Source organism: Anas platyrhynchos, chromosome Z (genome assembly GCF_047663525.1).
Source record: "Anas platyrhynchos isolate ZD024472 breed Pekin duck chromosome Z, IASCAAS_PekinDuck_T2T, whole genome shotgun sequence".
NCBI classification, from domain to species: Eukaryota; Metazoa; Chordata; class Aves; order Anseriformes; family Anatidae; genus Anas; species Anas platyrhynchos.
The window spans coordinates 25,713,404-25,727,342 of NC_092621.1; the positions used below are offsets into that span (position 1 = coordinate 25,713,404).

At 43.3% G+C, this 13,939-nt stretch overlaps 1 protein-coding gene across 1 annotated transcript; it reads right to left on the reverse strand.

The window, feature by feature from the left end:
* Nucleotides 1-5,038: 5,038 nt before the first annotated feature.
* Nucleotides 5,039-8,212, reverse strand: S100Z (S100 calcium binding protein Z). The gene is given in 3 exon segments (XM_038171070.2): nucleotides 5,039-6,363; nucleotides 7,924-8,125; nucleotides 8,127-8,212. Coding segments are annotated over 3 exon segments (447 nt in total). The 3' UTR covers nucleotides 5,039-6,204.
* Nucleotides 8,213-13,939: the final 5,727 nt, after the last annotated feature.

A 13,939-nucleotide genomic window follows, 5' to 3' on the forward strand; every position in this document is an offset into this window, starting at 1 on the left:
CAGGACATTTGCCCACCTGGGATGTCAACTCTGAACACGGCTCCAACATGAGAGACCTGGTAGATGCTCCATATCTTTGTCCTCCTTTTCTCCATGTCTGCATCCCAACAGATCAGCACTGGGTTGTGTCAGTCTTCACCTAAAGTAGTGGCTTCCCTGACCAGTCCCAGTGTCCTTGAAGAGCAGTTTCCTTCCCAGAACGGGGCACAATTACTGGGGTTGCACTTTGCTTGGAGGCAAACATCAGATTATGCGCCAGACCTGCAGAGGACACAGGGTGTTTCAGCCACTGCTTCCTCTTCTCTCCCAGACTTGAGTTACCAGAACACTTGTCATTTTATTTTCAATGCTGAGGTCACCTTAGAATACAAAATATTATTTTTGGATATATTGAAAAATCTTACTACTTACACACACCTCATTCCAAAATTTGTTAGAATTGGGTCACTGTGAAGAATAAAGTTCCTCTCTGACAGAGCTCCCCTTCAAAGAGTGATATCATGAAATATTTTTCCTATCCAAGGACAAGTACTTCTCAGCTGAAGTGACTGTCTCCTTGATTGATTCTCACTCATCCGGGGAAAGAGCTGTGATTCAACCTGATCGTCTCCAACAGTGTTAGATATTACAATAATGGGCCATTTCAGAAATACTGTGGATTGTAACACAGTTCAGCTAGTCAATATGAGTCAGATAAGAGATGCCAGCATACCCAGCATATCGATGTATTTATCCTCTCAGCTACTCCTACCACTTAGCTCTTTTTCACATGCATGTAATTCCTCCCCTTCTAGACAGAAGTACCGCAGTGTTTCGTGTCAATGAAAAAAAACAAACATTGAAGGACTTTGAGATCACCTGGCATTCTTCCACCTCCTGAAGCCTAGAGACAGCTTAGACTTTGATAGGAATTTCACAGACCGTCTCTTACCTCAGGTCTGCCAACATGTTTTTTCACTGCACAGAGAAATCAAACTCAGCTTTCAAATTCTCATGAATTGATTTCACTTAATTTGTTTCCTGGGGCAACAAAAAATGACAAAAATTTTCCCTGAGTGACAACTGTAAAATAGGTCATTGATGCAAAGACAAAAAAGCTTTAGCTTCTCCTAGTCAAGACATTTGTAGTTTAACAGGACAGAGCTCTCCAGAACTATATCTCCTCCAACTACCTTTAGCCTACCCATGTGGACCTATCTGCCACTGCCACTCAATATCCACAGCCAGAGCTGGGGAAGATGCAGTTTTTGCAGTGTTCTCAGTTTCCTGACATTTTTCAGCTCACAAAAAAAAAACCTTATCTAAAACCCCAGCTGGTTCACTTGCCCTTCAGCTCCTCACAACTTGTTCTACCCACAGGATTTTCCTGTCCATGTGTTTTTCTGGGTTCATGCAACAGATGTGAATGTGGAGTCATCCTACACATGGAGATTTAGGAGAGACTCCACCAGCAGAGATACTTGGTACCCATACTGTGACCGTTTGCTCTGCAACACACAAAGTCAACCAAGACCTGAGAGTGACAGCTTGTAATTTGAAGCAGACAAACCAAAGGAACATCTCCCACTGATTTGTCCTACAAATACCTGTACTCTGAGCAACAGCTTCTTCTGTTTTCCTCTCAGCTGCCTTGTTGCAACATTTGCAATTTTACAGATATGTCCTTATTTAGCCAACCAGCTAACAGAAGCACAACTTTCCATTGACGGCTAATTTAAAGTCATAAGCACATGTCCTCAGCTGTTGCAAAATTACGCCACTAAGTGCAATAGGCTTTGTTGTTTTATATCAGCTGAGAATCTACTTGCTAGGGCAAAATAAGTGGATGCAGCTGCAGTTCTCTTCCTTGGGAGTAGCCCCCCTCTTACACAACTGATTGCAGGTGGCTGGAATTTGGTATTTAAAAAGACTTTTTTATTTTTTAATGTATCTGGAGAAGTTCACTCATCTGCTCTGCCTGATGGTTACCCAAGGGCATGTAGCCCAGCTCAGAGGAAAGGACATGGATGAAAATGTCCTTGCTTAGAAAAAAAAGATTGCTAGATCATAAACAAAAAATCTTATCTCATGCAGTATCATGTGGAAGAAGAAAGATAAAATTGAAAATGTGACCCCTTTTTTCCTTTAAATAATACAGTGCCATTCAACAGACTTAATTATCCCTAAAGACACATCTATTAATTGTTAGCCTGTCAATCAAACCCGTTATTAGACATGCACATGACATCACATCACAGTCTAAGAAATCTTCCTGCCAGTCAAAAACCTTTATATAGATTAATCTGATTTAAGAGGCAAGTCCTGTCTTTGACCTTTTAACCAACTTATCTGGGTGGAAATCTGAGAGGAACCGAACTTTTTTCGGCATGGTGCCAGCCAAGGACTGTGGGCTTTGGGTCGTGGCCAAGAGTTTCCCTCCTGGCCACTCTCTGCTTTACACTGCAGCACAGCCTGCAACGCTCGCAGTGGGAAGGGGCTCAGACTTGGACTGCTGAGTAAATTGGCATGGACCTGCATTGCCATAGGAGAGCTCTGCCCCACATTCCTCTGGCCTGCATGCATGGAAGTGTTAATTTTCCAACTGCTTGGGATACCATGAAGCCATGCTTCACTGAGATACATGCACTGGATTTTGAGATTTAGAGTCCATACTGTACACACTGCATAGACCCAGCACATTGCTGTGACTGAACACCCACAGCAGTGCTTGCTGCACTAGGGGAGACCTATAAGCCTTTGCCCCAGGAGTAAATAGCTGCTCTGCTAAGGGGAAAGTGCACATCTCAAAAGAGCAGGCACTGTACTGACAGCATGGGGAGATTGACAGCCTATGTATAGGGATGCCAAGGATGAGGAGTTATGCACCAGGATTTGAAAGGCAGTCCTATCCAGATTTCCTAGACCAAATAGGTGTGCATAGCATTCTCCCCTCCCACAACCCCAGGCCACTTTGTTTCTCACCTTTAAGAGCAGGAACTGTTGTTGTAGGATGATGATTATTCCACTGGGCTTGACACCGCCTACAGGGCTGTAGAGCAAAAGAAATGTTGCCTTCCAGTTGACCTGGACAGTAAGTCAGAGCTAAGAGGGACTGCTCCCTTTCAAAGCACTGGTGGTGTCACATGCAGTGTTTGGAGATCAGCAGTTGGACACCAAATCTGAAGAGGTTATAAATTTATTTACCAATAGTGCATGAAGCTTTGTGTATCAAGTTGCACTGCCACTTCAAGTATCCTTTGAACTGAAATAAAAGCAAAAGGCAAAGGCTGAGGCTTTCAAGATAATGCCATTTATCTTCTCAAAATCTGCTTTTTAGATGTCAGGGAAAACAATTTCACAATAGCTAGAAAGGATCTTGTCTGGCATCACTGGATTTTTATTGGTCTTTAATGTAACTTGAAAATATTAGGCCATATTGCAGTGTTCACTTTTCTATTGATTTTTCAGACAGTCTGGTAACACAAATGAAAAAATGCCCATAATTAGATATCTTTCCTAAAGCTGAAAGCTGACTTTGGAGGAACCCACACAACAAGCTTCCTCTTCATGTAAAACTTTAAAGTGGCTCCTGGATTCATGAACTACAGGAAAACTTGAAGTCAGCAAGAAAAGTGTCAGTAAACGATGAGAAAAAAATAATGGCTTCATGTTTAAAGAAGATAGCTCACCTTGTAAGAGCAGCTAAATCAAAAAGTTCATGTCTGCAGGACAAGATGTCTGTAGTGAGGTTGGTCACACAAACACCTTCCTGCATAGCCAGCAAAAGTGGCCTCAGTGCAGCTCTCCATCCTGAAGCTTGCTTACAGAAAAGTTCTGAGGCAATACAAAACTTTGAGGTCATCTTCCCCAGAAAAAGGAAGATTTTAGGCATCTCTTCTAGCAGTGGTATCTGTGAATGCAGCAGTGGTTGTCACGGGCAGAAGAATGGCTGAGGAGTGAGTGACCTTCTGGTGCAGTGGGTCAGCCCACTGTTAGTCCAGGATTGGGATGGCAAGTGTCTTGCCCCAAGACCCCAGGTTATGCCAGTGTTTTTTGTTTTCTAGCGTTTGAATGGGCTTTGTAGCATTTTCTTCATTTTCTGTTTATTCTCTGGTTTTTGTATGGAATACTTTCTTCTTTGCTACTGATAGAATTCAACAGTTGTCCATGTAGTTAAAATAGCAACCAGGAAAACCTAACCAGCAAAGCCAAACACTGATTTATTAAGTTTTATAAAACTTTGGTTGGAATAAAGGCCATGTGAGTCATTCTTGTCTGGTTCTTATGCAAGCAAGCCCCTTCTGCAGAGGAGCGAGACTGCACTCAGTCTGCAGTCAGTTCTGCTGATGAGATGGCTCCACAAACCCTCTTCAGCAGGGCTCCCTGTCTGACCCCAGTTGTGACTTTCCACAGATACACTCAACACACAAGCTGCTGAGTGTCTAGGGTCCCACCAAGGATAGGCATGGGGGTTATGGACGTGCTGAAGCTTATTTCCAGAAAGGTTTTTGCTCAAAAGCTGTAATGGACAGAGCAGTCCTCACTGAGACAACCTGAGTCCTTGTAGCTTTGGGCTGAAGGTTTAGACTATGCTCCTCTCCATGCCACCCAAGAAGGGGAAGCTCTGGGAGACCAGGAACAGTCTTCAGGACCATGAAAGAAGTCTTGCCTTTTCTGGCTGGTCCTGCTGCCACCCTCATCCAAGAACAGCAAGGATATTAAAGTGCATGACATGGCAGAGGACAAAAAGTTGTGTTATTGTCTTCAGTTTAATACTTTCTGCCATGCTCCTGTATAAGACCTTCTGTGACTGCTATATAACTTCTGTTATGGTAAGAGCCTCTACCACCACCCAAACTTGTTTGTTTGTTTGTTTGTTTTTTCCAAGATAAGATCATCTGGGGGCTGAGAGGCTGGAGAGCAACCCTGCAGAGAGGGATCTGGGGGTTCTGTTTGACATCAAGTTAAATAGCAAATTGGCACATTGAAGGTTCTTGTTGTTTGTTTTTTTTTTTTTGACCTCTTACACAAACAGATAATCTTCACTTAATTCAGACACCTTTTATTACAGTTTGAAATTACCAACCAAACAAAAATAAACAATGTGAGCACTCCATGCAAGAAAAAAGCTGCGACATGCTGTCACTAAGGATTTGCAGGGATTTGGAAGTATGTTTAAACAGGAATCTAGATATACATTTATTTCAGTGCAAGGGTGGGTTAACACTGAAACATTTCTCTCTCCATGTCTGGCCATGGGGTCCCACTGCCCCTTTTGCACCACATCCATGCAGGGAGTTGGATCAGCACAAGAAGAAATTATTGTTCCATCAGATGACTCACATGATGAAGCTGTACTCTGGGATCCCATCATGAAATCCACCACAAGTGGTCCTCTAAAAGCTCTCCTCTTAAGGGTGCCAGAATAGTGAAAGCAGCAGGCATTTACATTTCCCCTAAAGACCCAGTTCTTCCAACAGCCCTCAGAGCAGCTTGCTGACTAAAACCTCTATGTATTTGAATTATTTATCATATGAATGAATTCATTTATGACAAACAAAGAGGTGGACCACTGGGATGCAGCAATGCCAACACAACAAAATGGAAGCTGGGGAGATTGGGGGAAATGAACCCATAATCACGGCAAGCAACACCATCTGCTCAGGCGGCGGGAGGCAGCTGTGACCATATATGAAATACGAGAGTGCAGGGACGTATGGAGCAGCAAATAAAAAGGGTGTTGGAATAAGCAGAGCTGAGCAAGAAACAAACAACTTTCTGTGACCTGCAGAAGCATGTTTGTTACAGAATGACTGAAAACTAAATGGCAAATTTTATGTCTCATTCCAAATTTTCCAATTCAGAAAGTATGTAAGCAACATTCATGTTCCTTTTACTTCCCACTCCACTGACACTTACAAAATTGAAATCTTAACTCCTGCCAAGTGCTCTGCCACCCCAAGCCTGGGACCTGGGAAACTGATCAGTGTGTGTTACAGACACCTGCAGTGCAAAGGCTGAGAATACTAAAAGCCAGATCTCAAACAGTGTAAGCTGCCTTTGGTCCAGCTTACACCAGTTGCTGATCTGGTCTATAAGTAAGTGTCTTATTGCAGTAGCAGTTTGACTGATGATGGTTTGCATTCACTAAATGCTGATGAGCACTAGCTAGGTAGACGTACTTCATTGTATTTGTGGTGACGAGATTGATTGTATCGAGCATTTTTAAAATCCTTCTTCTTTTAGTTGTTCTTCAAAGAAATCATTACATGCCACAGTCAAAGCTGCAACCAGAGTCATAAATTCATTAAAATCCACTTCATTGTCTTTATTGGAGTCCAGATCTTTCATAATCTTATCGACCAGAAGGGGATCATTTTGGCCCTAAAGAGAAAAAAAGTATCTTAGCTAGGCAGATCTTGAATGCATAATTACAACACACGTGATGGTGCAACCCACCAGTATGACACAAGACCAGATGCTATTAAATAAAAGGGTGAGTGCAATATGCACCCAAATACTAATATACGTGAGTCATAACATTAAAAATGTAGGTCTGGAGTCCCAAAGGTATGCAGCTACAGAAACTGGGAACACTGCAGCTCTTAGAAGGAATACAGGTACTGAATGGACACTGAAGTGAATCAAAAAAGTTTTAGGAGCTGCTGAGCACAAGTCTAATCTGTAATGTGCAATAAATAAATAAATAAATAAAATTGAAATTTCTTTGTATCATCCCTAACAAATAGTGCTTTGATTTTCAAGAAACTGTTTATAAGTGGTCATATTATACCTCCATTCATCGCATTCAGAATATCTCTACTTAACAAACAACACATCCTATGCAGTGGGAGTAAGGACAGTCAATCTCATGAAAATAAATCAATAACCAAGATTAAAAGAAAATCCAATTCAAGGAAATGGATACAATGTATTAAAAGTCCTACTGATGGTGATAGGGTCCTCAACAATCCTTACAATTTAGAGGATACAGAAAATCTGTTATGGATCAGGTCATTATTCCATAAAGTGTCAATCCTGTGTAATGAAGAACACAACAAACATGTAAAGAGATATTCATGTCAAAATACTTATCCCTGAAAGGTTTTCTTAACGATACTGTGGGACAGATAAGCAGCTCTAGTGTGTCTGTGGTTTCCCATAACAGTTTCCGCATGACAGCTGGGTATGATTTAGTTAGGCCGCCAAGAATAAAATGGACCTTGGAGCTCACCTATTGCATGACCATGGTGTCATGCCATAGTTTTGTCTGGGACAGAGTTAATTTTCTTCACAGAGACCCACACAATGCTGTAGTTTGGATTTTTGATGAAGAGAGTGTTGATAACACACCCATGTTTCAGTTATTGCAGAGCAGTGCTCACTCTGAGACAAGGCGTTTTTAGCTCCATGTGCTGTCTTGCCAGTGAGGAGGCTGGGGGTACACAAGGAGCTGGGAGGGGACACAGCCAGGACAGCTGGCCTAAGGGAACCAGAGGGGTGTCCCATGCCACATGGTATGCAAACTACTTTGTCATTGCCTGAGAGCTGGTTGCTGAATTTGAATCTTTGAATGACTTATTTCTGCTCCATTACTAAAACAAACAAACAAACAAACAAACAAAGCCTGATCCAGCATGAGTTTTGTTACTAGTCCTGGCTGCTGCTGGCCCTTCTGTCCAAAAGCACAGCAAGCGAAGCACAAAGTGCCTGTCTTGTGGCACCTGGGAGAGAACTGGGGGCCCAGACCACCCCCTGAAAACACACTTTTCAAATGTGAAATTTGATCTCATCTCTTTCTCTCCGGCTCTGCAAGACAGTTGTCATCTGAGAGGCTATAGCAGGATGTTTGCTGTGTAAGGAGATGCTATTCCTGAACACTTTGATAGCTGCTTATCTCACCGGTGAAACAGAAACTCAAGAGACTCAGGAGCTGCATCTTACTGAAAGGAAGTCAGTGAGCTCACTGGCGAGGAGTTCCTTGAGTTCTGCTTTACTGAGCTTGTATCTGTCTCCTTCTTTGCCAGAGTAGTGATGAAAAATCCTGATCAAGGTGTTCATAGCATCCTCCAGTGGTGTGGACATAGCAGCAAGCAGGAGAGCTGTGGGGCAAAGACCCAGAATCAGTGGCATGGCAGAGGAATCAAAGTCCTTCCTTGGGGAAGGGATGGAGAGCTAGCTGGAGGTAGAAATTGTTATCAGCACTGAGAAAATGGGCTTTCAGCTGATCCATGCTGTCAAATGCGTGTGAACAAGTCTAGATTGTTATAAAATAAAACATTTTCCTGAATTCATTAGAATTCACTTCTAAATGTAAAAAGAAAGGAAAACTTTCACTTGAGAAACTGTGCTACCATGCATCCATTTGATATAAAAGGAAACCTCTTGCACCCACAGCTGAGAACACAAGCAAGATGAAGGTACACTGCTAATTCAAATGTTTCCTCAGGAAAATGGGAACAGGAAGCCACAGCCAAAGTACATTTATACAGCAGGCTCCTAACATACCTGATTCTAAGGTGGTGAGAGGAAAGTCACCAATCATAAAAAGATGCAAGGGTAGGAGCAAAAGCTTTCACTTAATTTGGAGTTGCTTGTTTGGGATGATTTTTTTCTCCCTGTAAATTACCTGGAATAAACAACTATGAGCTAGGCACGCTGAAGGGTTTGCTTCATCAAGTATGCAGTCAGAAAATAGAAAGAGAAGCACCACTAAAACTTACAAAAGATGGAAATACAACTCATTGCTGAGTAGCTGACTCAAAGAATAACTAGAATTAGAAATCAGGTGGAAGGAAACACATTGTTTTGATTAAGCCCCAGGAGAGAGCTTAAAACAACAACAACAACAAAAAATAAACAACAACAACAACAAAAATTCAAAGTAAGACTGGAGTTATAAAGAAAAAATACTACTGCTTACCTGCTTTACAGGCTAACTGAAGTATTTGCAAGAAAACAGATCAGAAGGTGATGGTCACCTTCTGTTCAAAACTCATGCACACACACTTGTTTATCAGGCTGAGAGGGTGGATTAGAGATGGACGTATAATTGTCACAAGGACGACAGGGCTTCTGTTTCCCTCTGTATTTGCCTACCGTGTTCAACAAAAGCCGCTTGCTCTAAATAGGTCACTAAAATATTTACTAGGCAGCACATAGGGCTGTGTGTGGAACACACAATGACATTCATTTGACATTTTACAAAAATGCACATCTGGGATTCTGAAAGTCAAAATTAGGAAATGCTAACAATAACCAAAAGTCAGTATAAAATAACTTTCCCCCATCAAAAAAAAAAAAAAAAATATATATATATATATATATGTATATGTATTTCTAGTCTCTCTGGACTTCTACAGCAGTGAGCCTAAATGCTGAGCCACTGGCAGCCCATCCTCAAGGATACTTAAGCTTCTAAAAGTAGGCTTGTAGATGAGTTTGCAACAAATCCCTTGAGACATTTATCTTTAATGTCAGATGTCTCAATAAGCCTAAAATGTTGGCACTTGATGAATGAAGTTTTTGCCATAGTACACATGTCCTCTGGACAAAACCAGTTTCAGACACAGGTGCATCTGGAATTGCTCAGAACAGTAGACTTCATTTAATCTTTGTCAACCCAGTTGAAATGAACTGAAGAGGCAAAAGTGCTCTGAGGTCAGCATCCTGCTTTCAGCCTGTGGATCATCCACATGCTCATCTCATATCAAGCAGGATATGCTTTTGCAGATCTTTGCCCTTTGAACAGCTAAAACAAAGCTCCTGTCAGCTTGGCTAAACAGGTTACCACATACACATCATCTCTGCACTTCTGTTTCTGAGCTCGTTCCCCGTGGAATAAAAAGTGCAGTGCAACATCTCTTTCAGTAAGCCATATTCCCCCAAGAGGTCTTCCCTTGTCCCAGCCCCAGAGACATGCCAGCCCTGCTGGTGATGGCTAGGGAACACAATAAGCAGTAATTTCATCATGATAGAGCCTACTTACCACCCAAAACATCAAAAACCCATAGTTTTCATGACAGCCACATGAAATGGAAAGCTTCTTGCTCTGAGTTTACTTTGCCTCCATGAAGTTCTCCACCTGCTGCACATGTGTGCCCAGGTAAGACAAATGGACAGATAAACAGCAACAGGGTACGCAGCTGTGGCTGCTTCTCACTTTTGTCCCAGCCTGGAGGACAGAGGATGAGGTAGGCAATGTTGTTGTTTCCAAAAGCCTCTAGGCACCTATAATTTTAAGTTCCACAGTAAAACTCAGCCCACACCTCCATCTGCTTCCTTTGCCTCACGATTTGACACTTCTCTTATCCACACCATTGTGAAAAACCTCCCCAACCACAGGGGTCTCATCAGTGTCTGATGGGCAAGAATTTTCTCTTGGAGAAAGGGGCACTAAACAGAAATGCTGGATCCCAGTGGTATTGGAGGTGGCTATATGTAAAGCATTGTTACTGAAGCAACAGGCTCCTTAGGCTCCTTAGCTTAGAGGTCTCTGCAGACATGTACAATAATGCAGGGTGTGCTCCTTCACCTCCCATCACTGTGTTTGTGAGTACGCACTGAATTAGGAGAAGATAATGCTCAGGTTAATTTCAGAAAAGGTCCTGGTGGAAACCAGCCTGGAAATTTGATGTACGACAAGAGGAATCTACTCCCTCCTGAAGCCAGATGAGTGCTGGGGAGGAGCGGTGCCCTCCATTCATCTTCTGTATGAGGGGATGGAGATGCATATCAGCTGCAGCACAACGCTCTCAATTATATCCTGGACATATCTCGTGCCATTGCAGATACTAAGTAAAAGCATATGGAGGGAGACTGTCTGCTGTACACTACAGCTATGTAGGGCTGTGATCTGCTAATGCCCACAGCTATTGCCCAGCAACATTACCCAATCAAAACTTAAAGTTTCTTTGTTTGCCATTTATTCAACAACATCTTCACCCACAACCAGAAAACAAACAAACAAACAAACAAACCACTGTTGAGTCAGTTCATTGGTGTAACCTCCTCCTATTTGTATATATATTACATCTATTGTCTGGTTTATGAATAATACTGCAAAATAATTATCCGTGCAAGGTCTACAAGAGGTACAATTTCTGAGCAGTAAGCATAAACTTTCAGAGCTACTATTTTCAGAACAGAATAAAGAAGCTTTTTTCTTCCATTGTCTCCAGAACATCATCTCAGTAATTTATACAGTGATGTAGTCTGTGTATTCTATCTCAATAGCTCCTTTCACTCCAGCTAATTGGGTAAGAACTTTCTACTTCATAATGGAGTATTACACAGGGAGCAGCTGCACTGAGCTTGTTTATTCAGATCTCCATTCAGTTTGCTCTGTCCATACCCGCCCTTTCTGGACAAGGAAATTCTGCTAGTGGCTCTAGTGACAGCAGAGATCTTCTAACTCCACTGATATCAGGTCCCAGAAGCTTCTACAAGAATCATGATTGTCAGTCCACTGCTTCAAAACCTTTATCCAAAACTCTGACACAATCTTTTTTTTTTTTTTTTTGTATATATGTTATCTGGAAGCACTGAAGATAACTAAAGATGGCGTGACCTGAGAGCACTCCTGTATCACAGCAATACATAACTATGTGTCAACAGCCACCATTTCCCCTCTGATGCTCCCTTGCACTTTAGCATCTGCCATGGTAAGTACAGAAGCAACACTGGAGCAGGCACATGGCTGACAGCAATGTGCCCTGGTGGCCAAGAAGGCCAATGCTGTCCTGGGGTGCATTAGGAAGAGCATTCCCAGCAGGTCAAGTTCTGCATGGAGTCTCCAGAATCCAAGCAGACTCCATGCCATCTCTTGGCAACCCGTTCCAATGTTCTGACACTGCTCTGTCACCCTCACAATAAAGAAGTTAAAGCCAGGACTCACAAGGGCTGAGTAGAGGGGCAGGATCATGTAACTGCTCTCCCCTCATCTACCCAGCCAGTCATTCCGTCACAGAAGGCTCTCAGATAGGTTAAGCACAATTTCCCCTTGGGGAATGCACGCTGACTGCTCCTGATCACCTTTTCCTCCACATGTTTAAAGAAGACCTCTCGAATGAGTTGTTCCATCACCTGTCCAGGGATGGAGGCAGGGTGACTGGCCTGTAGTTCCCTGAGTCCTCCTTCTTGCCCTGTGGTGGTTTTACTGTGCTGGGCAGCTAAACACCACAACCACTCTCTCACTCCCCCTCCTTAGATGAGGAGCGGGAGAAGTAAAGCAAAGAACAACTCACAGGTTGAGATAAGGATAATTTTATTAAAGGGAAATAATAATAATAATTAAAGAAAGATTATGATGAACTAAACATTTTAACTAAAGGGAAATAAAAAGGGAAAGGGCAAAAGGGAGGGGGAAAGGAAAAAAAAAAAGGAGGAAAACAAACAAATAAAACCAATGAAGGCTATGTGGAAGTGCAGAGGAAAGAAATTACTCTCTACTTCCCACAAATGAGCAATGATTGACCACATCCTTGAAGCAGGGCCTCAACACACATAGCTGGTGTTCAGGAGAAGGACCGACGTTTTCACAACGAGAGCCCACCCCTCCCCTCTTCTTCCTGTTTCCACCTTTTATTGCTGAGTGTGACATCACATGGTATGGAATATCCCTTTGGTTGGTTTAGGTCAGCTGTCCTGGTGATGTTTCTTTTCTCACTTTTTGCCCACCCCCTAGGAGGGTTAGAGAGAGGCCTGATGCTGTGCCAGCGCTGCTCAGCAGTGGACATAACACTGGTGTGATACCACTGCTGTTCCAGCTACAAGTGCAGAGCACAGCACTGTATGGGCTGCTGCAGGGAAAGTTAACATTCCAGCCAGACCCAGTACAGAAGGCTGGCGTGACATCAGCTTTCTTCCAGATCTCAGGCATCTCCCCTGTTCTCCACAACCTCTCAAAGATGTTGGGTAGTGGCATACTGATAACATCTGCCAGCTCCCTCAGTGCTTGTGAATGCGTCCCATCTGGGCCCATGGATTTGTGGCTATAACCTGATCCTCCCCAGCCAAGAGAAAATCTTCCTTTCTCCAGAATTTCCCTCATGTCCCAGGGGTCTGGGATTCCTCAGGGCTCACCTTAGCAGTAAAGACTGAAGCAGAGTAGGCATCCGGTAACTGTGTCACAACAGCACCCTTCCATTCAGCAACAGGCTCCTTAGGCTCCTTAGGCAATTAAAGTCACCCATGAGGACAAGTTCTGGCAATTGAATGACTTCTACCATCTGCTTATAGAACACCTCATCCATCTCTTCATCCTGGTTTGATGGTCTATAACAGACGCCCACCAGGATGTCCATTTTGTTGGCCATCCCCCTGATCCTTATCCATAGGGATACTACCTTATCATTCCCAGCCCCAGGCTCAACAACATTGAAACACTTTCTAATACAGAAAGACACACCGCTGCCCCTCCTTAGATTCCTGTCCCTGCTGAAGAGCCTGTAGCCATCCATTGCAGCACTGCAGTCATGGGACTGGTCCCACCACATTTCAGTGATGGCAACTAGGTCATACTTTGCCTGCTGCACAGTGGCTTCCAGCTCCTCCTGTTTGTTGCCCATGTTTCATGCATTGGCATAGATGCACTTGAATCGCACAATCACCCTCACCCTCAATCCTGGGACTGCTACCCCAGGCTCATCTCTATCAAGTCTAATTTTCCCCTCATCCCTCTTCATTTCCAGTTTAAGCCCTCTCAATAAACCCTGCCAGTTCCTAGGCTAGAGTCCATTTCCCCCTTTGAGACAGGTGGGAAGCATCGGCAGCCATCAGGCCAGGTGCCAAGTAAATCTCCCCATGGTCACATAAACCAAAATTCCTGTGATGGCACCAGCCTCTCAGCCATGTATTAATCACCTGGGCCTTCCAGGTCTGCTCAATATTCCTCCCTGCCACTGAAGGGATAGAGGAAAACACCACCTGCACACTCACTCCACCCAGTAACTGCCCCAGT